This window comes from Panthera onca, chromosome A3, assembly GCF_046562875.1.
Source record: "Panthera onca isolate mPanOnc1 chromosome A3, mPanOnc1 haplotype 2, whole genome shotgun sequence".
In the NCBI taxonomy this organism is placed as follows: domain Eukaryota; kingdom Metazoa; phylum Chordata; class Mammalia; order Carnivora; family Felidae; genus Panthera; species Panthera onca.
In genome coordinates this window covers 88,962,724-88,990,365 of record NC_138341.1, presented here as the reverse complement: position 1 = coordinate 88,990,365, position 27,642 = coordinate 88,962,724, and the positions used below count along the sequence as shown (strand labels likewise).

The 27,642-nt window shown below is 44.4% G+C and overlaps 1 protein-coding gene and 1 long non-coding RNA gene across 2 annotated transcripts in view; one reads left to right on the top strand and one right to left on the bottom strand.

The window, feature by feature from the left end:
* Positions 1–27,642, bottom strand: part of SH3RF3 (SH3 domain containing ring finger 3) — a 373,186-nt gene that overhangs the window by 125,671 nt on the left and 219,873 nt on the right. Inside the window, exon 3 of the mRNA XM_078444321.2 lies at positions 16,953–17,048. Coding sequence (XP_078300447.2) covers positions 16,953–17,048 — 96 coding nt within the window. The remainder of the gene's footprint in view (positions 1–16,952; positions 17,049–27,642) is intronic.
* LOC132663905 (uncharacterized) lies at positions 243–3,202 on the top strand. Its single transcript, XR_009603317.2, has 2 exons — positions 243–659; positions 3,115–3,202. It is a non-coding gene; the product is annotated as an uncharacterized LOC132663905 (long non-coding RNA).

Here is a 27,642-nt window from a genome sequence, read left to right as displayed (position 1 = left end):
TAACAAAACAAGTTTCTTCCCTAAGTTCTATCTTAGACTTGGGCCCACCCAGACCTGCTGCATAAAGCTCTCTGGGACTGCGACCCGGAGTGTTCAGATGATTCTAATGTTCACTGAAGTTTCTGAGCCACTGGCCCAGGCTACCCCAAATGGAAAGGTAGAAGTGAAGAGACAGGAAAGGAATGTGAAAAGCCGAGGAAAGGCAGCGTATTGTAGCATGGTGGAGGAAGGGCAGGCGGGAGTGGACAGTTCAGGACAGCCTATGGGGAGCAGTGCGAGGCATCTGTCTCCCTGAGTAACAGGAAAATGAAGACAGAAGCAGTCTGAGGTCACAAAGGGCTCAGTGGGGGGTGCTCCAGTTTGGTGAAAAGAGAACCCATCCTTCACCTACTCGGTATGCTGGATCATGACTGCCCATGGGGGTGACATGTGAGGGGAAAGAAGAAGAGCAGGGGGAGCCAAAGGCAGAAATGGTCATACAAGTACATGGTGGGCATGTTTTGTTTCCCACTGGACAAACTTGAGGCTAGGACACAGGTGAGAGGCTTGGACACAGCGCGCATGAATGCCAGTTCTTTGCCAATGTCACCTGCATTTTCAGCTGATCCTAGATGGAGACATTTTCAGTCCCTACTTGTCTCTTGAAGATGGAAAATCATGTAAGCCTTTTCTTGCTTTCTTCTTGGCCTGCCAACAGCTGCACCTCTCAGTCTTGGGCAAGACAGTGAGGCTCCTCCTTATCCCCATAGGCCCTCCTGGTGAGACCAGTGAGCGAGGACAGGTGGTTTCCCAGGGACCTCATAAGTCCTATGTCCTGAAAGCATCCCAGCCAAGATCTTTCCAGAATTGGCCTATTTTGTGCCATCAAATGCCAAGACCAAGATGGGAAAAAATTATGTATTACAGGGTTTGGCTTCTTACATTTGTAGTTAGGGATAAAACAACAACAACAAACCCAGAAATTATGGAATGTACAATAGTGTGTTACAAAGATGTTAACTTCCCAAGTAATTAAAGCAGGGTGAGTTGGTATCTATGCACTTTTCCATTTTTGTTGGGGGAAAAATCTCAATGATCACACATATGTGTGCATGCATCATGCCTTGGGATGCAGATGCTGGCAGGAAAACATGGAGACCCAGATAGTGGTTGGGCCAAATGCACGAAACTGAAGTCTTACTTCCCTATGGAATTGTCTCATTTCTTTATGTGATTCCTCCAGCAGTAAAGTAAGGGAAACTGGTGAAGGCAAGGCACATTGCCTGTTCTCCTGATGGGTCCAGGATTTTCCTCCCAGACCACTTTGCTCAGATGCAAAGAAAACACAGGATGCCAGGAGCTGTCCTGTCTGGCTCCTGCCCAGTCCCATCTGCTCCCCCCTCCCTCAGCTTGCTCAGCCAGTGTTCTCTTTGGTGACTAGAGTTGCCTGTTAAGTGCATTAAGTTTTCATGAAGGCACTGTCCACATCTGGACACAGAAATGCAGGCAAAACTTGTAGTCAAGTCAAGACATGGGGGGATCCCCACTGCTGCCAGCTGCCTACTGCTGTGGAAGCTTGTAAGAAATGGGCCAGGCAAAAAGAAAAAATAAAACAAATTTTAAACAAAATGGCACCCCCCTCCATTCAATGGCAGAAATCTCTGAGAAGTTTCTTTCCTGTGCCCTTCCTGAGGTCTTTTTTTCTACATTGCTTCTGATGCAGTGAGCTCAGGTATCCTGAACTTCTCTCAGGGCAAGCAGGGGCACATTAGAAGGGAGGAAATGGAGGGAGAGCACATGACAGTGTTTGGAACTTGGTCATCACCAATATCCATAGTACATAATTGCCTCAAAGGCTTTCCACCAGTTCCTCATCTCTCTAAAAAGTCCTTGATTACTTATTCTTGGCGCTGGAGTTGGGGACAGGCAGCACAGGAGACCACAGCTGACCTGCAGCTTTCCTGTTCTGCCAAAAATACCCCTGTGGTTCTAACTTTCTCATCCCTATTTACTTTTCCCCAAATTTTACTGAGATACAGTTGACCTATAACACTGTACTAGTTTATGGTGTATAGCATAATGACTTGTCACCCTTATTTCAAAATTCCTGAACCATCACAGGTTAACACTCATTTAGCCAAGATGGGATAATATAGGTCTGACATGCTGAGAACAGATCTATGAAACATGGCTTTCAGACATGGGGTGGGGGGTGGGCATCAGCAGCTCAGGGCAGTAACTGATGAGAGAGGTGAAGCCTGCCACCTGAAGCCTCAGGTTCCCCTGGAATTGAGAAGATGGAGTTTGGGTTCTGGGGAGGCCACAGTAACTGGTATCTGTGGGCTCAAGTCCTAGAAAGGAGAGATCTGCACAGCTCCACCCACAAAGTATACAGCTGAGTATTGATGAGAACATTCATAGGAAGAAATTACCCAGAGCTGGGGAAAGAACCACCAAAAGGGGAAGACAGAACAATACCTGAGGCTCACACAAAGCTGGGAACAGTTTGCATTCCCACTTTTGAGAATGAAAACCTCTTAAATCATGGGGCATGGAGTGGAGAAGATTATAGCTTTGGAAGTGGGGATAATTAGCTCTACATTAGAGGTGCCCTAGTCCTTCAGAACAAAGCTTAAAAGCAAGGCTCAAAAGCATCAAACTGTTTGTAAGTGACCTAGTGACATCCCAGAACAAAGCTTAAGAATATCTGTAGGAACAAAAAAACATCTAGCACCGGAAAAGACAAAATTCATCCCAATTAAAAATATCAGGCATGCAAAGAAGCAGGAAAATGCAATCTATAAATCTAATTTATAGATATTTAGAGAGGAGAAAAATCAGTCAGTAGAAATAGAACCAGAAACAACACAAAAGATGGAATTTATAGATGAGCATGTTGGAATATTTACTATGATTATACTTCTAAGCATGGGTGGGTAGAGATACAGAGGACATAAGAAAAACTCCAATTAAGCTTCTAGAGATGGAAACACAGTGTCTGAGATAAACTCCCCAAGACACTCCAACCGGCCACCCAACTGCCCCGCAGTCAGGGGGGGTAAGCTGCTTCTATCTGTCTGTGCTTCTCACTTGCCAGTTCCCTTCACTGAGCCTGCTTTTCATCTCCTTCCACAGACAGCAGGAATTCCAGCAGCATGCTTCAAACAAAATCTCTCTGCAGGAAAGAATGGGTGAGGTTTGGTAAAATGTGCTGCATACACAAGATGTGCCACCTCTGTGGAAAGTTCTGGGGTCAGGCCCGCCCACCAGCCCCCACAGCAGCAGACCTGGCTCTGAGGGAGGCTCTGAGGGCAGGAGAGCCGTGGGGAAAGAGCTGCAGCCACATGAAGTCACCTCATTGGCTTTGCAGTGAAACATGAAGACACAGCTGCACGTCATTGGTTTTAAAAGTGTACCAGGGTGAAATGTTACTAAAGCCTTATAAGGCTACTAACCTGGTGCTTGGGGCAAGGAGGTTCCTGGGTCCCCTGTGAGTACCTGGCATCAGCATCACTATTTCCAGACCCCACCTGTCTGCACACAGTGAGCTTCTAACAGCCCTGACAGTAACCCGTGGGGAAAGAGAAGCCAAGTCAGGGAGACAAAATCCATCTCTATGTTAGCACCAGGACGTTTCTGCCAACACTGCATACAAGTTAGCAGAGCTGATTTGTAGGCTGTAAAGAATGATAAAGGAAAATGAATAAAAGCAAGTAGATGATATCCTTTATCCAGGAGACCCCTTAGGCTGGGAGCCACTGCCCCCACTCACTGGGCTGATGAGAATGTGGGGAATGGCCAGCTGAGTCCTCAGCAACTGTCAAGAACCTTCCACCTTCTCCAGAGGCCTCTGTCTCCCTGAAAAGTGCTTAGACACAGATGCCAGTGGCTGTAGAACCATTAGTTTCATTTGTGTGATGTGGAACCGCCCACATGGGGCTCCCACCTATTACCTCATTGGATCCTCCTGACAGGACTTTCTGATGTGGTGCCATCCACATTGTGAAGCAGGGGGGATGCTCAATGCAAAAGCTTCAAACAGAGGGATAAAGCCCATGTAAGCCTCTGCTTCCAAAGCCCTTACCTGGAGCACCAGGCCTTCCAACTCCACGCCCCACATTCCCAGATGGGAGGGAGGGGCAGGTCAACCGGGTGCAGGAAATGAGAAGCCCCCTTTTCCCTCTCACTGTCCATATTACTTCCTGACATGTTGGCTTTCCCTCTGAGGAGAAGAGGGAGTCCATAGAAGGAGAAGGGGGACATAGAGACCAGGACTGATGACTAAGAATGAGACCCCCAACCAGAAACACAGCTGCGAATCTGCCCACCCAGGATCCCACATATAGTGCAGGGTCTGTGGAGGGTGCTGAAGGGGAGAAAGAGGTCTTTTTGAGCCCCTGTCTATGCTGCTTTCCCCAATAACCTGGGTGTGGGCATTCCCTTAGAAGCCATATACACTCCTCATCTTCACCCCTGAAAACACACTGCCTGCCCCAGTCAAGGAGGCTGGAAAACCAAGACAAAGTTGATGAAATCATGAGCAATCTCTTCTTTGTATCAGTGGGTGGCAAATCCAATGGGTAGAAGGGCTGCCCACAACTTCAGAACAGTACAGAGCATGTACAATTAAAAACCTCAGATGGGGCGCCTGGGTGGCTCAGTCGGTTAAGCATCCGACTTCGGCTCAGGTCATGATCTCGCGGTCTGTGAGTTCGAGCCCCGCGTCAGGCTCTGTGCTGACAGCTCAGAGCCTGGAGCCTGTTTCAGATTCTGTGTCTCCCTCTTGCTCTGACCCTCCCCCGTTCATGCTGTCTCTCCCTGTCTCAAAAATAAATAAACGTTAAAAAACATTTAAAAAAAAAAAACAACTCAGAATTATTTTGTTCCCAATGAAAGCTGTCAGTTGTGCCAATGAGTTATTACCATGTTTTAATACCATATTTAGAGATGGAGGTTCAAAATAATATTCTCTTTTTGTAAAATCTGAAGTGACAAGGAGACAAGTGTGTTACATGAGCAAGACGAGCTGAGTTCAACATTGTAATCAACTGAAGCTTAGAAGCAAACTGTCTAACAACGTACACTGTAATTATTGTGCTGAAGACGAGGACTCCCAAATGGGAAACAGTTGTCATTAGTAACTACCACTGCAGTTTTTGGTACTTCATTTATTTGGCTAACTCAAGATTTTCATTTCTGCCTCCACCGGTTTTCCAGGATCTAGAAACAGCATCACATCGACAGTTTTCCCTAACATCACATAGGATTCTTTCAACACCAGGACTGGGGCTTATGAGTCCTGACACCAACAGAGGGCTGGGGTCTGGTTCCTCAAAGTCAGAATTCTCTTGGCTCCCACTGGCCCTGGGATGAGGTTGCCCCCTCACCTCACTTTCCAGAGCCTGGCCCCATTCCCCCATCTCTCGCACGGTCCAGAATACAGCTCCCCTGGGATGTGCCTGCAGACGCTCCAGGCCTCCAGTGCCCCAAGGACATAGGGCTCCTTCCCTCAGGTTGGTGAGGACCAGGCACAGTTGTGGGAGGTTATGAAGGATTCACCTGGGAGCAGAAGGGCAGGAAACAGGACAGGGCTGTGCTGTCCTAGAACAGCAGGAGCCAGAGGACAGATCCACCATGTGCCCATGCTTCGGCTCCAGGCTTGAGAAACAGGCTTCCTGCAGAAGCTACTCTGGGGTACATACAGCTCAGTGTGGGGTGTTGAATGACAGAGCTGTCTTTGATGCATTTGGGGTGTCAGAGGTAAATGAAATGGACTTCAGCATGTGCTAAACCTTCGAATTTCATCTTGCAGCCCCTCAGACCTGTTTGGACTTGGGCTTCCTCCCATCATTACCCATAGCCCAGGAACCTTCTCTCTCCTGAGCCATCTCTTCTTTCCAAACTGTCCTCCCAGGTCACCATCCAGCTCCACAGCCAGTGGCCAGCACCTTCAGCCTCCAGCAGTGCCCCACAGCCCAGCACTCATGTCCCACTAGCACCCCCATATGGCTGGGTCCCCAAACCAGGAGTCCTTTGCCCACCTTTCACATCCTCCCTCAGCTCTTGCATCTCTTCCACACACCCCCACCATCTTCCCTGGCAAAGTCCCACATGGCCTCCGTTCTCAAGTCCTGAACTTTGTCATTCGCAACAAATAATGTGCCAAGTACCTGAGACCAGAACAACTCGGCATAAACTCTGAACATCCGCCCAGGCCTCAGTGTGCCTCAGAACCTTTCCCATTCATTCCTCCTCCCTCTGAAGGGCGGGTTTCTCTCCTGTCCGTCAAGGTGGGCCCTTATCCTCTCCTGTCTCTGTCTCTGTCTCTTCTCTAGGTGCCAATTAGCAATTACCCCCTGCTATCCCTTGGGTTTTATTGTTCCCCTCTCCTACCCTCCCCTTAGGGTGCCCCATCCAATATACAGCTGAGCAGCATTCCCTTGACTCTGATAACTGCTTAAGATGTGCCCCTTTCCTGGTTTTTCACCAGAGACCTCATGTCTCTGCCCACTCGTCCCTCCAGGTTTATCTTTGTTCGACCGCACAACTGAATGCCTTCACAGGTTGGTGGGCAAGAGATGCTTCCACAGAGGAGAGATTTTCCTTAGGGACTTTCCTCTGAACATGGCTTGTCATTTCCTGTCATTGCCTTCTTAGTGTTAATGAAACATGCACAGGACAAAACTAAAAATCGCTATAAATGGGCAGGCCCTCCTGTCTGGAGGATCTACTTTTTCCCCCACCTCCTGGGTCCCCAGTGGCCTGTGGTCAGGCAGCTGTGTGACTGAGTCCTGGCCACAGCCTGTGGGTGGTGGTCTGATGTCCACTGCCAGGCCCAGCTCATGAAATTCCCACTTTAGCCTCACTCCCACGTGTTAAAGATGGTAGAGCCCCATTGGCTGGGTCTCCCTGGTGCCTATGAGAGCCTGGTTGACCAGAACAGCCAGATGTGACCCTCTACTGCAGTTAAGCCCTAGGACCTCAGGGTTCACCTGTCACAGCAGGTACTGACACCTCAACTAATATGCTCAAATCCCTCCTCCCAGCTTCCTTCCTTCCTGAACCACACCTTGCTTCCAGACACCCCCTCCTCTAGACTCAAACCCCCAAGGATCTATCTGCTCCTTTCACCTATGGAGTGTGGGGGTAAAGGATGTTCCCAGGTAAAGGGCACAGGAGAGGCACCTGCGAGTCTCAGAGTCAACCTGCACCCTTTCAGGTTGTGGCCAAAAGCAGCCACTGTCCTTCCACGTGTGAGTCAAATAAATTACCATCAAGAACACAGGAAAGCCCGCTTCAATAGGCTTGCTTACCCATGCCTCCAAGGGACCCGAGGGCCATCTCCTTACCTACAGGTTTACATGTAACAGCACAAAACAAGGAAATGCATTAAAATGTATATGTTAAATAAAGGTTGACATATGACATATGAGAGGGAAGGAAAGACTTCCCTTCCAACCCAAAAGTTCCGTCAGCCTGCAGGAAGATGAAATAGTTCTTCCCTGGCATCTGTGGCCAGCTTCTGGGCCTGGGTGTGCTCAGTGCTCCCTCTACCAGATGTCACCACCTGTCTATAGGACAAACAGTCATCACCTGTGCATCTGCTTAGTTGCTACAGCACAGAGCACATAAGACCCAGTTTTCAGGGGTGGGTGGCTCACCCTCCCACTGAAACCTGCAACTGTACCTTATCTGAGTGTCAAGAGATCTGGGGATGCAAAGGGGAAGGAGATGGATGGAATCCTGCCTACCAGGTGCTCTCCAGCTGAGTGCATGTCAACGGTTCCTATACCTAGGTGAGCGAAGAACCTGGTGGGAATAAGGAGGAAGCCCTTACACCAGCAGGGGCAGAGGCCTCTCACAGAGGGGTGGCATGGGAGCTGGCCAAGACAGCGTGGGGCTCAGCCTCAGGAGCTATGAGAGTGAAGACTGGAAGTGAGACAAAGAGGTGACCATCCTTCCTCAACTGTGTCCTCAGCCTGGTGGGAGTTGGGCCCACGCAGCCATGGAGTCCAGGGCAAGTGGGACAGGCAAAGGCACGCAGCTGTGAGGGGACAAGCGTGTGTGCTCCGCACACCCTGCAGTCCGTTGAAGGAAGTCAGACCCAGAAAAGGCACATAGCTATGAAGGGAAGCGCTGGTCAGCCTGGGTCAGCACCAATAAAGGGAGATCTGGGCAACTTCCAAAATCCAGGAACAAGGCAACCACATTCTTCCTGGTGCTTCCAGACAGCCAGCCCCCATGACAAGCCCCCTCTAAACATCACATGGTTTGTCCTGAAAGTTAAAAACCAGTCCAATCCTATTTTCCCCCATGCCCTACCTCTCGTTGTGCCTCCAAATTCCCCAAACAGCCTCTGGCTCTGGATAATCACTGCATGTTTCTGGATCCAGAAAACGGCTCCTGGCTAATTCTCATGCTGATCTCCTGATAAGCTGTCACTCCCACAGTCATACATTTATTAAGCACCCACTGTGTGCACTTTGCTAAGAGCTAGGAGTATTAAAAAGGAACAAAAAGAGGTCCCTGACTTAAAGGATCCCAGTCCTTTAAGGACTGAAGGGGACTGAAGAAGTTTAAGAAACGCTGGAAGCCCTGTGCCTTGACATAAACAGGGTCTTAGGGCTCAGGGAATGGCTCCATGGAGTGAGTGCCATTTGAGCTGGGTTTCAAAGGATGAAGAGGAGCTCTATGGGTCCTTGCACAGAGGCCCTGAGCTAGGAAAGGCACCGTCAAAGTTTGGGTGGCTGGAATCTCAGGTGCCTAGAGACAGCCTGGTGCCACCATGCTAGGTGGAAGTTGCAAAGTCCGGTCTCGGCATCTCATGGCAGGTTTGGAGATCACTACCCTGGAGACCACTGAGCCCAGGCTGGGAAGGAAGGAGGAGGGTGGGGGCTGGGGCAGAGGGTAGGGCAGGGTGGATTTGAGAGAAACGCTGTTCAGATATGGTGTGGAGGACAGACTAGTGATGGGGAGGCTGGTGTCAGGCACAGGACCAGACGTGCCCCGAACTAGGGGAGGACTCTGCTCTTGGACCCTTCCCAGCCTATACTCATTCCCACAGTGGCCCATCTACATGCCAAAGACCCCAAATTAGCATCTCCAACACAGACCTCTGTCTTGAACTTGACCCCTGCATACCTGTTGCCTATCTGATAAGCCACTCAGATGTTTAACAGATACCCCAGGCCCAACCTTCTGTGAACTGGCCTCTTGGTCTCCATGTACCCCAGCCCACGTCACCCTCCACGTCCATGGTGATTTCATTCCTCCAGCTGCTCAGACCAAAACTGGATGTTTTACACTTCGCAGCCTCACATCGGCACTTCCTGCTGGTTCTAACTACCTCTAACTAGCCTCACATCGGCACTTCCTTGCTGGTTCTTTGCCACCTCTGTGACTACCACCGTGGCCTGTGCTGGCAATAGCTTCACGATCTATTTCCATTCTTGCCACACATGCTCCCATCCCCCTATACTTAATCTATGCTCAACAGTGGTGCCAAAGTGATTCACATAAAACTTATGTCAGATCATCAAGCTCAAAAGTTCTTCACCGGTTTCCTATTTCACGTAAAATAAAAGCCAATTTTATTAAATAGGCCTTCAAGGGCCTATGTGATCTGACCCTCTTCACCTTACCTTATCTCCTACTACTTACCCCCTTGCCCACTGGGTTCCAGCCACTCAGCCTTTCCTGCTGTTCCTCAAGCAGGCCTGGCACATTCCTGCCTCAGGAACTTTGCACTGGCTGTCCCCTCTGTCTAGAATGCTCACCCAACACTCCTCTCTCCCTTCTGTTTTATTTTTTTCTCCATTTCAGTTATCATTTTCTGAGGTGTTTATATAATGGACTTGCATATTATCTGCCGCCCACACTAGAAAGTGAGTTCCATAAGAGAGTTTCATAAAGACAGGAATATTTTGTTTGCTGATATGTTGAGTGGCGAGAGCAGTTGTCTGACAAGCACTAATGGTGTGTTATACTTTAAATTATACTATATATTTGTTATACTTGAGAAGGATTTTCAGAGATAGAACTGCTGAGAACTGACTGCAGAGTGGATTGGGAAGTGAGGGAGAAAAGGGGACCAGAGAGAACCCAGGCTTGGTTTGGGAAACTGAGTGGTACCATCCAGTGTGGTGGGTAGCAGAGGGTCTGAGACAGGAGTGGGGTCTGTCTCAGAGGGTCTGAGACAGGTGATGCCAGAAGGACACGAGACCTGAGGGGCTGGAGGTCTTAGCGTCCCATCAGCCGGTTGCAGACTTGAGGCAAATCTCAGGGCAGTGGCGGCCTGGAAAGCCTACCTGGGAGCCACAGGCCCAGGCTGTTCTTGAGGAGCTTCCTGGAACCTCCTCTGATGACACCACCCACATGGTCTCCAGGGGAAAAGAAGCCACAGGCCTGGCTCACCCACAGCCATGCCTGCCACAGCCCATGGAGGGCACACGGTGACCATACCTGAGAACAGGCTCTCAGAAGAGAGACTGCTGCACATGTGTGAAAATTCCTACTTGGCCTCCATTCCTTTCAACTGGGCCCTGTGAGAATGTCTGCCCATGCACCCAAGACCTCATATCCCCTCAGAGGTATCTCATGCCCATATCCCATGGGCCAGCTTCAGGGTAAACTGTGCTTTACTGCCACTGAAATTCTATTTTGCTTTTATACCCAAAGCATGGAGTTGACAAGCCACAGAGAGGGAACCTAGAAACTCTTGGATCTCCACACCTAGCAAGGAGAGGAGAGAGGGGTTGAGTGACTCATGTCTATGGTAAACCTGAGGCACCAGCCAGGACATCGTGGTACCTTGTATTCCCACAGCCATGGTCACAGAAGGTAGGAGAAAACCACCCAGCTCTTTCTTTCTGGGTCTTGGGGTTATCTTATGAGACAGACCCACTGGTGCAACTGCTCTCTCTGAATTAGCAGACCCTTGTGGACCCAGCAGCTCTGCCAGTTATTCTGTGCCCCTACTTGCACTCCCCATTTCTAAGTCTGGCAGAAGCAGCCTGACACACGGCTCACCGCATGCTTCACCCTCTGCCGTCTCAGGCAGATTCTATTTGTGTGCAGATGTACACACATGCCCGCTCAGCTAAGCAAGAGCTTTCAGGTTATTTGACGTTCATAAGAGTTTTCCCTGAAATTTTTTTTTTCAGAAGAGCCCTCAGGCATTTCATGGCCCCAAGCCATGCCTCCTTTGGGAATCTAAAAACTCCCCTCCCCTTCAGTGTATGCCTGCCCATACCAGGGAAGAGTCCAGGCAGGGGTCGGGCAGCTGAGCCCCAGTGCCCCAGTGCACGGTACCATTTAATCAGGCTTCACATTTCTTATCGGCTGAATAGGGAGGATGGCTGTAATACCGCTGAAAAGCTATGCAAATATAAGCAGTCAATGGAATCGATGATAGCACCTAAGAATAATTAGTTACACATCTAATCACCCACTGGTCAATGCCATAAGGTGAGAGCTTCCCTTGGGGAACCTGCTACTCATCTCTTCTCCCATGCCAAATCCAAAGGCAGCAGAGAGGCTCCCTCCTCTGTCCAGAACAGCACCCTGGGCAGTGTGTGCTGGCTGTTGGGACAGGCGTTGCACACCCTCTTCCTTCTCTGCCTGTCCTCACGCCACAGACTCAGGCCCATCTTCAGCACAGAATGGCCACCCTTCACCCTCCTCACCGTGGATAGTTAAGGGAAGTTGGAAAGGATTCCTCCCACCTTGCCCCAGAACCTTCCCCACTTGCTGCCAGAGAGGAGGTGAAGCATCTGTTTCTGTGTGCACATGTAGGGTGGGGCATACAAGCGAGCATGAGGGTGGACCCCCCCCCCCCCCGAGACCATGTCACCTGGGAAGCCAACCACACAACACCAACCATGAAGAGCGGCTAGTAAGTTTAGACATCGTACTCAGCAGAAGTAAAGCGCCATCACATTATCTGGTAATTCTGGAAGTCTTTGCCAGTTAACTGCTGGTGATGCAGGTCTCCCCCTCATTCTGCCTCGACAACTGATTTTCAGAGTGCGAAGGCAGAACCTGACACTTGTGCTCACTGCATGTTCATTCTTTTCAACTGTGTCTGCAGCTTATTATAGATGTTGGGTCTTAGCGCCAGCCCCACGGACAGGCTTTCCTCACAGACAAGCATCACAGGCAGATTGCCTAATGTTCCTTCTATGTCTCCATGCAAACCTCCCATTGAGGCAGAACACAGTCCTGTGTCCTGTCTCGGCGTCTCTCCAGACTGAAGCTGATTCCCAGGAATGCACTTCAAGAATAGCCTTCTAAGGGCACCTGGATGGCTCAGTCAGTTGAGCTTCTGACTTCAGCTCAGGTCACGATCTCACAGTCTGTGAGTTGGAGCCCCACACCGGGCTCTGTGCTGACAGCTCAGAGCCTGGAGCCTGCTTTGGATTCTGTGTCTCCCTCTCTCTCTGCTCCCCCCTTGCTCAAGCTCTGTCTCTCTCAGTCTCAAAAATAAATAAAAACATTAAACATTTTTTTTAAAATAAAATAAAATAAAATAAAAATAAAATAAAATAAAAGAATAGCTTTCTAGCAAGCAACCTCTCCTATCATGCAGCATGAGAATATCTGCACCACTTGTCTTGTTGACCAGGGTGGGGCTGTTGTACCTGCACAGAAATAGGGGCACGCTTACCTTCAAAAATCTCCCACCCCTGCTGAGGAGTGAAAATGAGCACTTGTGAGAAAACTCTCAGAAATATGAGGCCAAATATGGTCAATGCTCAGGAATGACACAGAGATCTTCAGTAAACACATGAATGGACCAATGTGCAATTATTCATTCAACAAACAATAGCACAGCAACAACACAGATGGCCCTTGCCAACCTACCTAATGCCAGGTCTGGTCTGTGCACTCTGTTATTGTTCTTGAAGCCTTGCAACTATCCCCATGAGGTCCATGTTATTGCCCTCAGATGAGCAAGGAAACAGGCTCAGAAATGTTAAGAAATATGCCAAAATTCACATGTCTAATGCATGGTGTTGAGCCCAGTGGGGTCTACCTCTGAAGCCCATGATGCTCTGAGCTGCCCTGAGTCCCAGTCACGTTCTGCCACTAGGGTTGCCATGGCCCATGAGAAATAGGCCCTGCTCTCCAGGGATGACCTGAGGTCCATACTAAGGGCAAATGCCAAGCATGCCATCTTGGAGCCTATGGAAAAGGAGAATGCAGGAACCCCAGTTGGGGTACTCATGCTGCAGGATGGAACAGCAAAGCCAGACCCAGCCATGCCAGGATGTGAGAAGGGCAGAGTGCCACATGTGTTCCTACAGTACGTTTACCCACAGCAGGCAATGCTGAGCCCCCACCTAGAGGAGGAGGGTTCCCCTGGGCCTGAGGAACTCTCTGAGATTGAACCATTCTGAAAAATGAAAATGATGACAATTATTCTGCCTCCTCAAGGACTTGGGGCACATAAGGAAGGCCATGTCACTGTCATGTTTTGGGGTGTATTCCCCAAGGGCAAGAGCAATGTCAGCTCCTCTCTCTGTCCTGGATAGACACCAGTGAGAGTGCCCTGCCCAGCAGTCATCCTAACAAAGAGGCAGGTGTCTGACATGTGCTGTTGTCCCGGTGTGAAGATGGCTGCTGGACAGTGATTGTTCATGGAACAAAGGGGGAGAAAAGAACATGGAGGCAGGTTCAAGATGCAGGACCAGTGGCGGGGAAAGTAGGAAGAGGAGCTGGAAAGGCATCAAGGAGGTCAAAGGTGGGGACGGGAAGTCGCACAGGAGTGGTGAGGAGTTGAGGGTGAAGGAGCCAGGTGCAGGCAGTCAGTGCCTGAGACCAGTGGGCCCAGGTCACCAATGGGGATACAGTGGCAGCCAGGCCCCTGGGCACTATGGGGAGTGTGGATGACAGAGTTATTTCTGCAGTACACCAGAGGTATAGATATTTCCAGAGACAGGACCACCTTCTCAGAAGACAGGCTGCCAGTAGCTCAAGGCCAGGCCAGCTGCACCCGGGTTTTATACCATCCGTCCCACTGTGCCTACTTGGCAAGCCCAGGGTGAAGAAACAGTCCTGGTTAAGAGAAGACTGTATAATCTACAGAGCAAAAGTGCTCGTTCACTTATTACAGATCCATCTGGGTCAAGCATGAGGGCAGGAACTGCCCCAATAGGAAGCTCAGGTTCAAACCCTGCAGAAGACTGGAGTTCCAATCACTCAGATCTCAAAGGCCTGCTCAGCCTCCTGGAGAGAAGACAGCCTGAACTCTGCAAGCCCTGGAATCTACCTCCAAGGCTATGATGGGGCCAGAGCCACTCAAGTACTTCAAAAGGGAATTGATATAGAAACAGTGAAACACCATCTCAGGAAATATCCATTTGGGGCATCTTGTCTTCACTGGTTGCTGAGTGAGAAGCCAGGAGTCTGTTCCAGAGCAGTTCAGGGGTGTTGTGGCTGGGGCTCCTTAGGGTCATGGTGAGGGGATAGGCTCTGCACAGGCCACAGTGCTGTCCAGGAAGGAGCACGACCCAGAGGAGCAAGTCCCCTGCCCATGGCTACTCCAGGCATTCTCTGCCACTGCTCCTGGGAAGAGCCTAGCACTGGAGCCTCAAGGGCCCTCAGGGCATCCTATCTGAGGAAACACACAAAGGAGTAAGACAGCCATGTTCAGTAGAGGCAGGACTGTCACTGGAGGTGTGGGGCATGGAGGGCTTCTGAGCCAGAAGGATGCAGGAGTCTACCTATGTCCTCAAGGGAGAAGTATTTGAAAGCGTGTCTCTTGTGGCTGGGCCTCAGGAAATCTGCCCTTTGAGTAAGTCTTTGGAACTAAGGAGAACACTCAGAGAGCCCCACTGATTGGTTTCCCAGTCCTGAGCCCAAGCTCTCAACCTCCCTGACAATGCCTGAGCCCTTCCAGAGGGTGGAAGCTGCTGGGGCTAACGTGGCCTTCTGCAGGGGGTGCCAGTGTGACCTGCCTTGGGTTTCCTTATGAGGTTTTATCTTAGTTTCTTAAACTGTGCTTTAAAGAAAAATGCACAAATGTTAACTGTGCATCACTCTATGGCTGCACATAACTGTTAACCTCCTGAGATGAAGATTTCAAACACCTCCACATCCCAGAGGCCTCCTCTCCCTGCTTCCCATAAGTCTCCCCACAGAGGCCCAGCTGCTCTGCTTTCTGTCACCCTGGAATAGTTCTACCTGGTTTTGAACTTCCTAAAAGTGAAAATCATATGTACCCTTTTGTGTCTGGCTTCTTTCAAAAGATCTGTCTGTGAGATTCAGCCATGCTTTTAAATGCAGTAGTCTTTTGTTCATTTTCTCTGCTGGATAGTATTCCATCGTATGGACATACCATCCTTCATTTATCCATCCCACTGCTGAGGGACATCTGCATTGTTTCCAGTTTGGGGCCATCATAACAAAGTTTCTGTAAGCATTTCTGCATATGTGTTTGAGCATCCTTAGAAGTCTGCCTGAGGAAAAATGGTTCCATTGCTACAGATGTCTGAGAGGCTAAGTTTTTCACTGCTAGACTGCACTATAAGTGTTACTCATGCATCAGGTTCTTTGATCTCAAGCTGCAGGATAAAGAAGAACATCCCCCTGGAAACTGAAGCAAATGCACAAATGGAAGCTTACAAGGTGTTTGGGGAATTTTGACTCTTACAGTGTACTAGGGAGAGGTGTGGATGTGTGTGTGAGAGTGCGTGTCAGAGTGTGTATGAGTCCATGTATATTTGAGTGTGGGCACTGTGTGTGTGTGTGTGTGTGTGTGTGTGTGTGTGTGTACGTGTGTGGGCTTACTGTTATTGTATAAGATGGCCTCAGAATCTCCTGGGCAGTCTATTCAAAATTAACGTGAGAGAACCACTAGTCCAGAGCATTTAGGGAAAGGAGAGGAAATGACCAGAGATGAGGCTAGCAAAACATCTAGCCTTTGCAGGCTATGAATCATGAATGCCTTACAATAGCATTTGAACTTTATCCTATATGAAAAAGGAATCAGCAGATGTGTTTAACAAATACCTAGTGGCACCCACACACAGCTCAGTAGGTGTGGCAAAGCTAGATGTGCCACCTACCAGCACATGGAGCCCCACAACAGGCTGAGTGAACTACAGTTTGCTAGTGGGGGGCATTCAGGGGCAGGGCAGTGAAGGGCTAAGTCTAGAGCAACCAGCCTGTGCTCATGTTCCACTTAGCTGGGAGAACTTTCTGTCTCTATTGGCTCATCTGTAAAGTGGGGACATTCCTGGCTTTCATATGCCTAGGGTATTGAGAAAATTAAATGAGAAAGTACTTAGAAGTGTTTCGCATGCAGCGAGCACGCAGTATGCATTAGCTGAAAGAACTGTATGGATAACTGCAGTGATTAATAGATGAAGGGTGTGTTGGCTCATGGGCGTACACACGTGACTTGTACTGACAAACAGTACACTCGCACATGATGGGCAAATACTCCTGCACATACACAAATAGCCCACAGCAAACAGGGGTTTCCAGGGCAAACATTCTAAGATGCTCCCGGCTCAGCCACTGCCCATAACTTATGCACTGGAAACCAAGTGCTCCTTAGTTACAGAAAGGAGACAGGAAATTAACAGGCCCCAAATCATCTCTGCTTTAAGGACTCCCAGTTGGACAAGCTGCCCAGTCACGTGAGTCCTATGAGGACCACAAACGGCCCACCAGAGCCAGCATTCTTCAGCTATGTTTGCAGTGACAGGGGAATGCTGTCTTCTCCTCTGGGGCTGGGGAGACCCTCCTTCCCTGCCCACATGGTAAGATAGTCTGCAGCCAGGCCTGGGACACACAACCTGAGGGACTGAGACAATTCTCATAGCACTGGCACAGCAGTCCAATGCAGTCCCCATCTTCTTCTCTTGGGAAAGGGGTCCTAGGCCAGGAGTCCACCTCCACAACCCCACCTGTCTAGTGAAACAGACAGCAGGGTGGAAGAGGAAGCATATCTGAGAGCATGACCTTACCTCCACATACAGCAGGGGGAAGATCCCAATCTTGTCTCCCAGCATGCCTTCCGCCCAGTTGTCATCCACTCTTCTGATGACAGTCAGGATCTCATCCTGGGGTCGCCACACACATGCATGTGGACACGCAACAAAACACACACAACAAAAATGGAGACCAGTCAGTGCTGCTGAAAGTCAGAAAAGATCCTGAGCAAGGATGCAAAGAATGGTTTATTATCCATTCTGGGATCTGACATACGAAAACAGTCTGCCCTTACATCTTCACCCAGGACCTCCCTCTTTCTCTCTTATATATTGATTATAGTTGCAAAAATCTGCAAATGGAAGAGCTTGGCAATTTATAATATAGCTAGTATTTTAAAATTCATGTTCCTATTATTTATTTACTGAAATAAAATTATTTTGAATAAAAATAAATTCAGCAAAGTATAAAGCTTTTTAAGTTTCTGGCACCATCCATGAACAAAAAATGACCCAATATAGTTCCATTTATTTAGAGTCGTGTACAAAAAGCTTTGGATAACCCTCTTAAATTCTTTGGCAATGCAGACAATGCCAAGTATAGATGCACAAAGTGGAAACAGATGGAAAGAGAAAGGAAGAGGCATGAAGCACAGAGGAAGAGGAACTTTCTGGGAAGACTGGCAGGCTAGTAGTTGTGAGGAAGGACATGACCAGGGTGGCTTCACAGGTGCCAGGAGCTACAGGGACAAATGACAGGGGGTGCAGAGAAGAGGGTGAGAGAAAGAAAGCACGGAGCAGTGATGAAGAGCAAAAGGTGGAAGCCATCAGGAAAGAAGACTGGGGAAAAGAGACAACATGGGCAGCGGCTAGAATCAAGAAGGCCGGACAGGGATGCCACAGGCAAAACTGGCACCTACACCAAGGATCTGTGGTCAGCTTCTGTTCCCTTTCCAATATCCATCCTTCCTTCAATACATATGATATATAATAGAACACTCCACAGACTGCTGGCCTAACCACCCTCTCCCCCTGCCCCTCCACATCAAACCTCCCTGTCATTTGTCTCTCAACAATCTGCTAGGAGACCAGCTGGACTATCTGGGACTTGTATAAGGAGATGATGGCCAGCCTAATGGGGTAACCCCTACTGAATCTGAAGGTACCATCTGCCTTTCCAATGAGTCTTCAATACTTTAATGTGAAGCAATAATACGGGACTTGTAGGCTTCTCTCAGGTCAGAGGGACATTTTAGGCCAGTACACTTCATGGAATTACCAGAAAAGCTGGCTTCCCTATAAGCTAAGGGACCACACAATTTTGGGATATTCATCTAGGTCATGGTGGAGTGATCTAATGTGAATGGAATGTGCCTTTCATGGAACACAGATAGGGGAAAAGCAAGGATAAGTGTCTGTCATGGGACACTCCCCCATGGTCTGTTCCAAACCTCTCCTCACCTAGGGGTACAGAGTAGAGTCTAAGAGCGATCATACCCCTCATTTGCTCTCTCCTCATTCCCAAATAACAGCTTTGAAAAATTCCAAATAACAAAATGATCTGTGACTTTAGAATATTTTTTCTCCTAACTTATATAAGCCAGAATAATGCAATAAGGGAATTATATCATTGCACGTGTTTCAGGGCAGTTGGTTCTCAGGCTACAGAATGGTATTAATAAGGGAAGAATGTATGGGATTTGCTGGTAACCATTAGGGACAAAGTGGCCACCTGGCTTGAGGAGAGATGTACAGAGAGTGCCCTTAAATCCCATGCCTTGCTCACCTTACAAATTCACAACCAAGAGAGTCATGAGCCTGTGATGAACTCAACTCAGATTCAGCCAAAGGGAGGCTCCTAAGACTTTGCTGATCATGCAAAGGGAAAGGGAATTGAAGGCTTCATACATGTCAGAGCTTTTGCAACAACAAAATAACACACAAAAAAAGACATTTCATTTTTTAAAATTAAAAAGAAGATAATACCAGATTAATTTTTGTTTTTTTAAAAAAGAAAATACTGTATTATCCATACTATTACTTAGAACTGGTCTAGAAATTGGAGCCAAAGTCATAAAAGAATATAAAACAGAAAACATAAATACTAGAAAGAAGGTATGCAATTCTTTACCTAGAAAAAACAGTATCAACTAAAAATTAGAATAAGTAAATTTGAGAAATACTGCTAATTTAAAAATAAATACATAAAAATCATTGGTTCACTCATCTACCAGGAATAATAAGTTAGAAAATGTGATTAAAATTGGCTATTTTAAAAAAAGTTTTCTAATACACTACATATGCCAAAATTAATTACATAAATATTAAAAATTTAAATGTTAGAAAAAAGTCTTGAATGCCCAAGAGGAAATATGAATAGATGTTTAATCTTGAGCTGGGGAAGTTCTTTTGAAGTATGATAACAAAAGTTTGGCTACAGAAAAATGAAATCCTCTATGATAAAAACAGCAAAAACAAAAACAAAAATAAGCTAGCAAAATACTTGGAGGATATATGACAAAGACTTAATATTAATATTATATAAAGACTTAAATACACAATAGAACAAAAAGACAAATGTCTTAAAAGAAAAATAGGCTAAGAGCAATACATCTCACAAAAAAAAGAAAAGCAAATTGCCATTAAACATATTTTAAAAAGTTATACCTCATAAATAAAAAAAAATACAACTGTAAACAACAAGAGCTCTCTCTTTCTTCTTTGTTCTATTTTGCTTATCAAATTAGCAAACAAAGAACATAAAGCCAACTCACAGTGCTGGTCAGCATGCACGGAATAGGCACTTAATTATTTTGGGTGTAGATATACATTTATGGCAGGCAGTTTGGCAATTTCTAAAATCAAAGCCTGCACACCCACTGATCTAACTCTACCCTAGGAAAATCAGAGATGTGCAAAAAGATTTAGCTCTGAGAATGTTCATTATAGTGTTTGTTCAATTAGATAGAAACTAAAGATAAATGTACAGCAAAAGAGGTTTGGTTAAATAAATTATGGTATTGTGCTCCAATACTATTCCCAACTCCAGCACTCTCTAGCCATCCTGTCCTACCTAAGGAAGAAAGGGGAAAATGGAGACACACATACAGAGTTCACAATCTAGAAGTACAGCCTCCTGAAAGGACTGAGACCCTACAATAGGATCATAGGACTATACACTGCTTCCCTTTCCCCCAAACCATACCAAAACATAACTAAAGGCCAATTTATAGCAATTCCTTTTACCTGGTACATCATGTCTGGCTATCAAAAAAAAAAAAAAATTACTACATATGCCAAAGGCAAAACAAAACAAAAACCAAAAATACAGTTTGAAGAGACAGAGTAAGCATCAGAACCAGACTCAGGCATAGAGGGATGCTGGAACTAATTTATACACTAAGGGCTCTAATGGATTAAGCAGACATAATGTAAGAACAGAGAACAGATGGGCAATGTAAGTAGAGAGATAGAAAGTCTAAGAAAGAACCAAAAAGTAATGCTAGAGTACAAAGACACCATCATAGAAATGAAAAATAATTTGATAGGCTAATTAGTACTCTGAACATGGCTGAGGAAGGAATCTCTGACCTTAAGGATTTCAATAGAAACCTCCAAAACTGAAAAGCAAAGAGAACAAAGACTGAGGGAAAAAAAAGAACAGGATATTCAAGGGCTGTAAGGTAACTACAGAACTACAAAAGGTGTAACATATGATTAATGGGAATATCAGATGAAGAAGAAAGAAAGGAACAGAAGAAATATTTGACACAATAACAACTGAGAATTTCTCTAAATTAATGTCAGACACCAAACCACAGATACAGGAAGTTCAGAGAACACTAAGATAAATGCCGATAAATAAATAAATAAATAAACAAACAAATAAATAAATAAATAAATAAAAAACTACCTACGCATATCAAACTGCTGAAAATCTAAGATAAAAAAACAGTGAAAGAGACCAGAGGGAGAAAATATCATACTTACAGAGGAGCAAAAATAAGAATCACACCTGACTTCTCAAAAACCATGCCAGCAAGAAGAGTGGAGTGAAATATACCAAGTATGGAGAGGAAAAAAAAAAAAAAAAAACCCACCAGCCTAGAATTAAGTATACTGAAAAATTATCCTTCAATAATGAGGGAGAAATAAAGACTTTCTCAGACAAACAAAAACTGAGGGAATTTATTGCCAGTGGACCTGCCCTTGTGAGAAGTTCTTTAGAGAAAAGTATGTAGGTCAAAAACTCAAATCTATATAAAGAAAAGAACATGGGAGAAGAAATAACTGAAGGTAAAATAAAACTTTTATTTTTCTTATTCCTAATTGATCTAACTGAATAGTTTGTTCAAAATCAAAACAGCAACACTGTATTTAATTATATATGCTTATGTACATATATGTGTGTATGTGTGTGTGTATATATATATATGTATATATATATATATATACATATATATATATCATGTATATACTTATGTATAAATGAAAGGAATGACAGAATGATATAAGGGACAGGAGAGAAGAGTTATGATTATTTTGTTATTACAGAGTATTCATACTACCTGTGAAACAGTGTGGTATTTTTTGAAAGTTTTTTTATTTTCTTAAAATATTTTTTTTTAATTTTTTTTTAACGTTTATTTATTTTTGAGACAGAGAGAGACAGAGCATGAACGGGGGAGGGGCAGAGAGAGAGGGAGACACAGAATCGGAAACAGGCTCCAGGCTCTGAGCCATCAGCCCAGAGCCTGACGCGGGGCTCGAACTCACGGACCGCGAGATCGTGACCTGAGCCGAAGTCAGACGCTTAACCGACTGAGCCACCCAGGCGCCCCCTTAAAATATTTTTAATGTTTCTTTTAGAGAGAGAGAGCGAGAGCACGTGAACATGGGGGAGGGGCAGAGAGAGAGGGAGACATAGAGTCTGAAGCAGGTTCCAGGCTCTGAGCTGTCAGCACAGAGCCCAATGCAGGGCTTAAACTCATGAACCATGAGATCATGATCTGAGCTGAAGTCAGACCGACTGAGGCACCCAGGTGCCCCTGAAAGTGAACATGATTAATTGAAAATATATATTGCAAACTCTAGGGCAACTACTAACACTTTTTTAAAGGTATAATTGACATGCTAAGAAAGGAGAGAAAGTAGAATCAATTAAAACCACAGAAAGGAAAAAAAAAAATAGAAGACAAAAATAGGAACAAAACTCAGAGGCAACAAATAGAAAACAGAAATAAATATGGTAAAAATTATTTCAAAAATATCAAATAATCACTCTGAAAGTCAATGGTCTAAATTCACAAACTGAAAGATAAAGATTATCACAGTGGATCAAAATGCAAGACCCAACTAGATGTTGTTTACAATAAACCCAGTTTAAATATAAAGATACATGTGAATTAAAGGTAAATGTATGGAGAAAGATATACCATGATAATACTAACCAAAAGAAAGTGGGAATAGCTACATTAATTTTGAACAAAGCATAATTCAGAGCAAGTACTGTTGTTTGGGATAAAGAAGGGGATTACATAATGAGAAAGGAGTCAATTCTCCAAGAAGACATAACAAACCTTAATGTATATGCATTTAACAACAGAAAGTCAAAATATATCAGGCAAGACTAACTTAACTGCAAGGAGAAATAGATAAACCCATTATTATATTTGGAGACTTCAATGTCCCTCTATCAGAAATGGACATATCCAGCAGGCAGAAAAATCACTAAAGAAATAGTTGAAGGCAACAACACCTATCAATCAACTGAATATAATAGACATCTATAAACTACTTCATCTAAGAACAGTAAAATATACATTCTTCTCAAGCTCACATGGAGCATTCACCAAGATAGATCACATTTGGGGCCATAAAATATACCTTAACAAAGTTAAAAGAATAGAAACCGTACAATGTTGGTTCTCAGACCACAGTGGAATTAAACTAGAATCAATAACAGAAAGGTAACTGGAAAATCACAAAATACTTGGGAATTAAACAATACAATACTAAATAACACTTGGTTCAAAGAAAAAGTATCAGGGGAAATTTAAAATTTTTTTAAATAAATGAAAATAAAAACGCAACTTGTCAAAATTGTGGGCTGAGGGAAATTTATAACGTTGAATGCATATATCAGAAAAAAAGAAAGATCTAAAATCAGTAATCTAACCTTCCACCTTAGAAAACTAGAACAAGAAAAAGCAAATTCAATCCAAAGTAAGTAAAAGAAAAGAAATTATAGAAATTAGAACAGAAATCAATGAAATTAAAAATAGGAAATCAATAAATTAAATCAACAAAACCAAGAGCTGGTTATTTGAAAAGATCAATAAAATTGATAAACCTCTAACCAGGCTAATAAAAAAAGAGAGGAGACACAAACTATTAATATCAATAATGAAAGAGAGGACATTATTAATAGATCCTAGACATTAAAGGGATAATAAAGTAATATTATGAACAATTCCATGCCCACAAATTTGATAACCTAAATGAAATGAACTAATTCCTTTAATGACATAATCTGCTAAAATTTATACAAGAAATAGACAATCTGAATAGGCCTGTATCTTTTAAAGAAATTGAATCAATAATTAATAAATTTCCAAAACAGAAAGCACCAGGCCCAGATGAAGTGACTAGTGAATTCTCCCAAAAATTTAAAGAAGAAATTATACCAAATTATCTACTAATCTCTTCCAGAAGTAGAAGCATAAGGGGCTACTTCCTAATTCATTTTATAAAGCTACCATTACACTAATACTGAAACCAGACAAAGACACAGCAGGTAAAGAAAACCACAGATCAATATTTCTCATAAGCATAGATGCAAAAATCCTCAACAAAATATTAGTAAACTGAATCCAACGAAGTATAAAAAGAAATATGCAGCATGACCATGGGATTTATCCTAGATATGCAACTCTGGTTCAACATTCAAAAATCAATTAATGCAATTCATCACATAAACAAGCTAAAGAAGAAAAATCATATCGTCACATCAATAGATGCAGAAAAAGCATTTGACAAAATCAAACACTGATTCATGATAAAAAAAAATAGCTCTCAGCAAGTTAGGAATGGAGTGAAATTTTCCTCAGCTTCTGAAGAACATTTACAAAAAACCTACAGCTGACATCACAGTGGTGAGAAACAAGAAGCTTTCCCACAAAATTCAGGAATAAGGCAAAATATTTTCCCCCTCACCACGGCCTTTCAATATCATACTGGAAACCCTATCTAAGGCAATAAGATATGAAGGGCATACAAATTGGGAAGGAAGAAATAAAGCTGTCTTAGTTCACAGATGATATAATTGTCTAAGTAAAAAATTTGAAAGAATCAACAAAAAACCCCTCTTGGAACTAATAAGCAATTATAGCAAGGTTGCAGGATAGAAGATTAATATACAAAAGTTAAACACTTTTCTACATACTAGTAACAAGTGGAATTTGACACTAAAAACACAATACTATTTACATTAGCACCTAAAAAAATGAAATGCTAAGGTATAAATCTAACAAAATATCTACAAGAGCTATATGAGGAAAACTGCAAAACTCTGATGAATAAAATTAAATAACAAAATAGAGAGATGTTCCATGTTCATGGATAGGAAGACTCAACACTGTCAACACGTCAGTTTTTCTCAACTTCTAGATTTAATGCAATTCCATTCAAAATCTCAGCAAGTTATTTTGTGGATATTGACAAGCTAATTCTAAAATTTACATGAAAAAGCAAAAGACCCAAATAGCCAACACAATTTGAAAGAGAAGAACAAAGATTGACACTATACAACTTCAAGACTTACTTAAAGCTACAGTACTGAAGACAGGGTGGTATTGGTAACAGAATAAAAAAGTAGATCAGTGGAACATAATAGAGCATCCAGAATTAGACTGACATAAATACAGTCAACAGATCTTTGACAAAGGAACAAGACAACATAATGGAGAAAAGACAGTCTTTTCAACAAATGGTGCTGAAACAATTGGACACTTACATGTGAAAAATGAATCTAGACACAGACCTTACACACTTCACAAAAATTAACTCAAAATGAACCACAGAATAAACGTAAAACACAAAAATATAAAACGCTTAGAAGATAACATAGGAGAATATCCAAATGACCTTGCGGTTTGGTGATGAGTTTTTGGATACAACATCAAAGACCAGACTATGGAAGAATTGATAAGCTGGGCATCATTAAAATTAAAAATTTATGTTCTGCAAAATACACTGTGAAGAGAATAAAAAATAAGACATGGACTCATGAAAATATTTGCAAAGTACATATCTGATAAAGGACTATTATTCAAAAATTACAAAGAACTCTTAAAACTCAACAATAAGAAAACAAGGGCACCTGACTGGCTCAGTTGGTAGAGCATATGACACTTGATCTCAGGGTTGTGAGTTCAAGCCCCACACTGGGTGTGGAGCCTACTCAAAAACATGAGAAAATAAACAATCCAATTTAAAAATGGACCAAAGACCTAACAGACACTTCACCAAAGAAGATATAAGATGGCAAATACAAATATGAAAAAATCTCCATGTCAAATGTCACTAGGGCAATGCAAATTAAAACAACAACGAGATGTCACTACACACCTATTAGAATGGCCAAAATCCAGAACACTGACAACACCAAATGCTGGCAAGGATGTGGATTAACATGAATAGTCATTCACGGCTGATGGGAGAACAAAATCATACAGCCACTTCAGAAGACAGTTTGGTGGTTTCTTACAGAACTAAACATACTCTTACCTTAAAATCCAGCAGTATTTACCCAAAGGAGTTGAAAACTTATGTCCACACAAAAACTTGCATAAGATATTTATAGCAGCTTATTCATAATTGCTAACAGTTGGAAATAGTCAAGTGATGTCCTTCAGTAGGTGAATGGATAAATAAACTGGTACATAAAGACAACAGAGTATTATCCAGTGCTAAAAAGAAGTGAGTTACGAAGCAATGAAAGGACACGGAAGAAATGTAAGTCCATATTATTATGTGAAAGAAGCCAATCTGAAAAGTTTACATATTAAGTGATTCCAACTATGTGACATTGTGGAAAAGGCAAAACTATGGAGACAATAAAAAGATCAATGGTGGCCAAGGATTGGGGAGTAGGGAGGAAAGGGGTGAATAGGTGGAGCACAGAAGGGTAGTGAGAATACTCTATTTGATACCATAATGATATAAATTTGTCCAAACCCACAGAATGTACAACCCCAAGAGTTAACCCTAATGTAAACTATGGACTCTGGGTGATTATGATGTATCAGTAGAGGTTCATTAATGGGAACACATGTACCTCTCTGGTGAAAGATGCTGATAGTGGAGAAGGCAGTCCATGTGTGAGGCTAGGGTTGTATGGGAAATCTCTGTATCTTCTGCTCAGTTCAGGAGTAAAACTAAAATTGCCCTACAAATTAAGTCTATTTAAAAAAAAAAAAAAACTAATAGCACCACAGAGAAATGAACATGAACAAACTATAGCACCCTACAACACTACAGATGGAGTGCACAAATGTAATGTTGAGAGAACACAAAACTGGACTCAAAAATATACTCTGCATGTTTCATTTATTTGACTTTCAAGAACAGACATGACTCATCCATGATGTTAGGGCCATGGGAAGAGGGAAGGACTGGGATGCCAATATCCCACCATCTCTCCACTGGGTAGTGAGTATAAGGATTTTCTTTCCAACCATCAAGCTGCACAATTTTGATTAGTGGACTTACTATTGCAATATGCTTTATTTAGGTTAAAAGGTTTTTTTTTTTTTTTAAGTATAGACAAGTTACAACACACCTTGAGTACTGCATTTGGTCTTAACACATCCCTAAAGGGACTTCACATACTGAGGAAGCCAACCATTATGTGAACACTCTGAAATCAAGTCACAGAAAGCCAGAGAAGAAAGTGGGATCACTGAGCCTGAGACATGAGAAAGCCGGGTGGGGGGGCATGGTTACTGTCTTCCAGCTTTGGCATCATTACCACACTGAAAAGCTGGACTCATTCTGAGTCACCTGGGAGGGTAGAATACACACCAAGGGCTCCAAGTTACTGAGAAGCCAACACAGCTTCACATAAGGGAGAGCTATTCCCAAATGAGTGTCCTCTCTCTGGCCAGGGGCTTTGTCATCATTCCAAGTGTTACACAGTGCCAACCTGTTCCTCATGTGGCTACCAATATGCAAGCATCCCCTAAGAGCCAGGCATGAGGAAGAAGCTGTCCCTTCCCAAGAAAAGATCGGCACTTGGTGGAGGAGGTCTGCTTATAAAGAGATGGACAGTATCCAATAAAATGTACATACAGTGAAATCCCAGCATAATGCAGTAAGTGGGGTCAAAATCCAACTCTGTCAGTGTGCTACTGTGAGGTTAGTGGAACCTGCATAGCCCCATTTTCCCATCAGATGCCAATTCAATGTAGTCCCAGCTCTGGTTTGGTGGTACCTTGTGGCAGGTCTCTGACCTGGCTCAAATATTGATGCGGCTGGGTGGGGGGCGGGGGGGTGGGGGAGCGCAATTCTTGGTCCTGCAGCTGGCTGGGATTTCATGGCAATGGCAGGATCCATAACACTCTTATTTAGCTGGCATAAATCTTGTTGGGGATACTGGGCTGGGAGAAGAGAGGGTTCAGGGAGCCAGTCACTCTCCGTACACACAAAAAAACTAACTTTGCCTAGG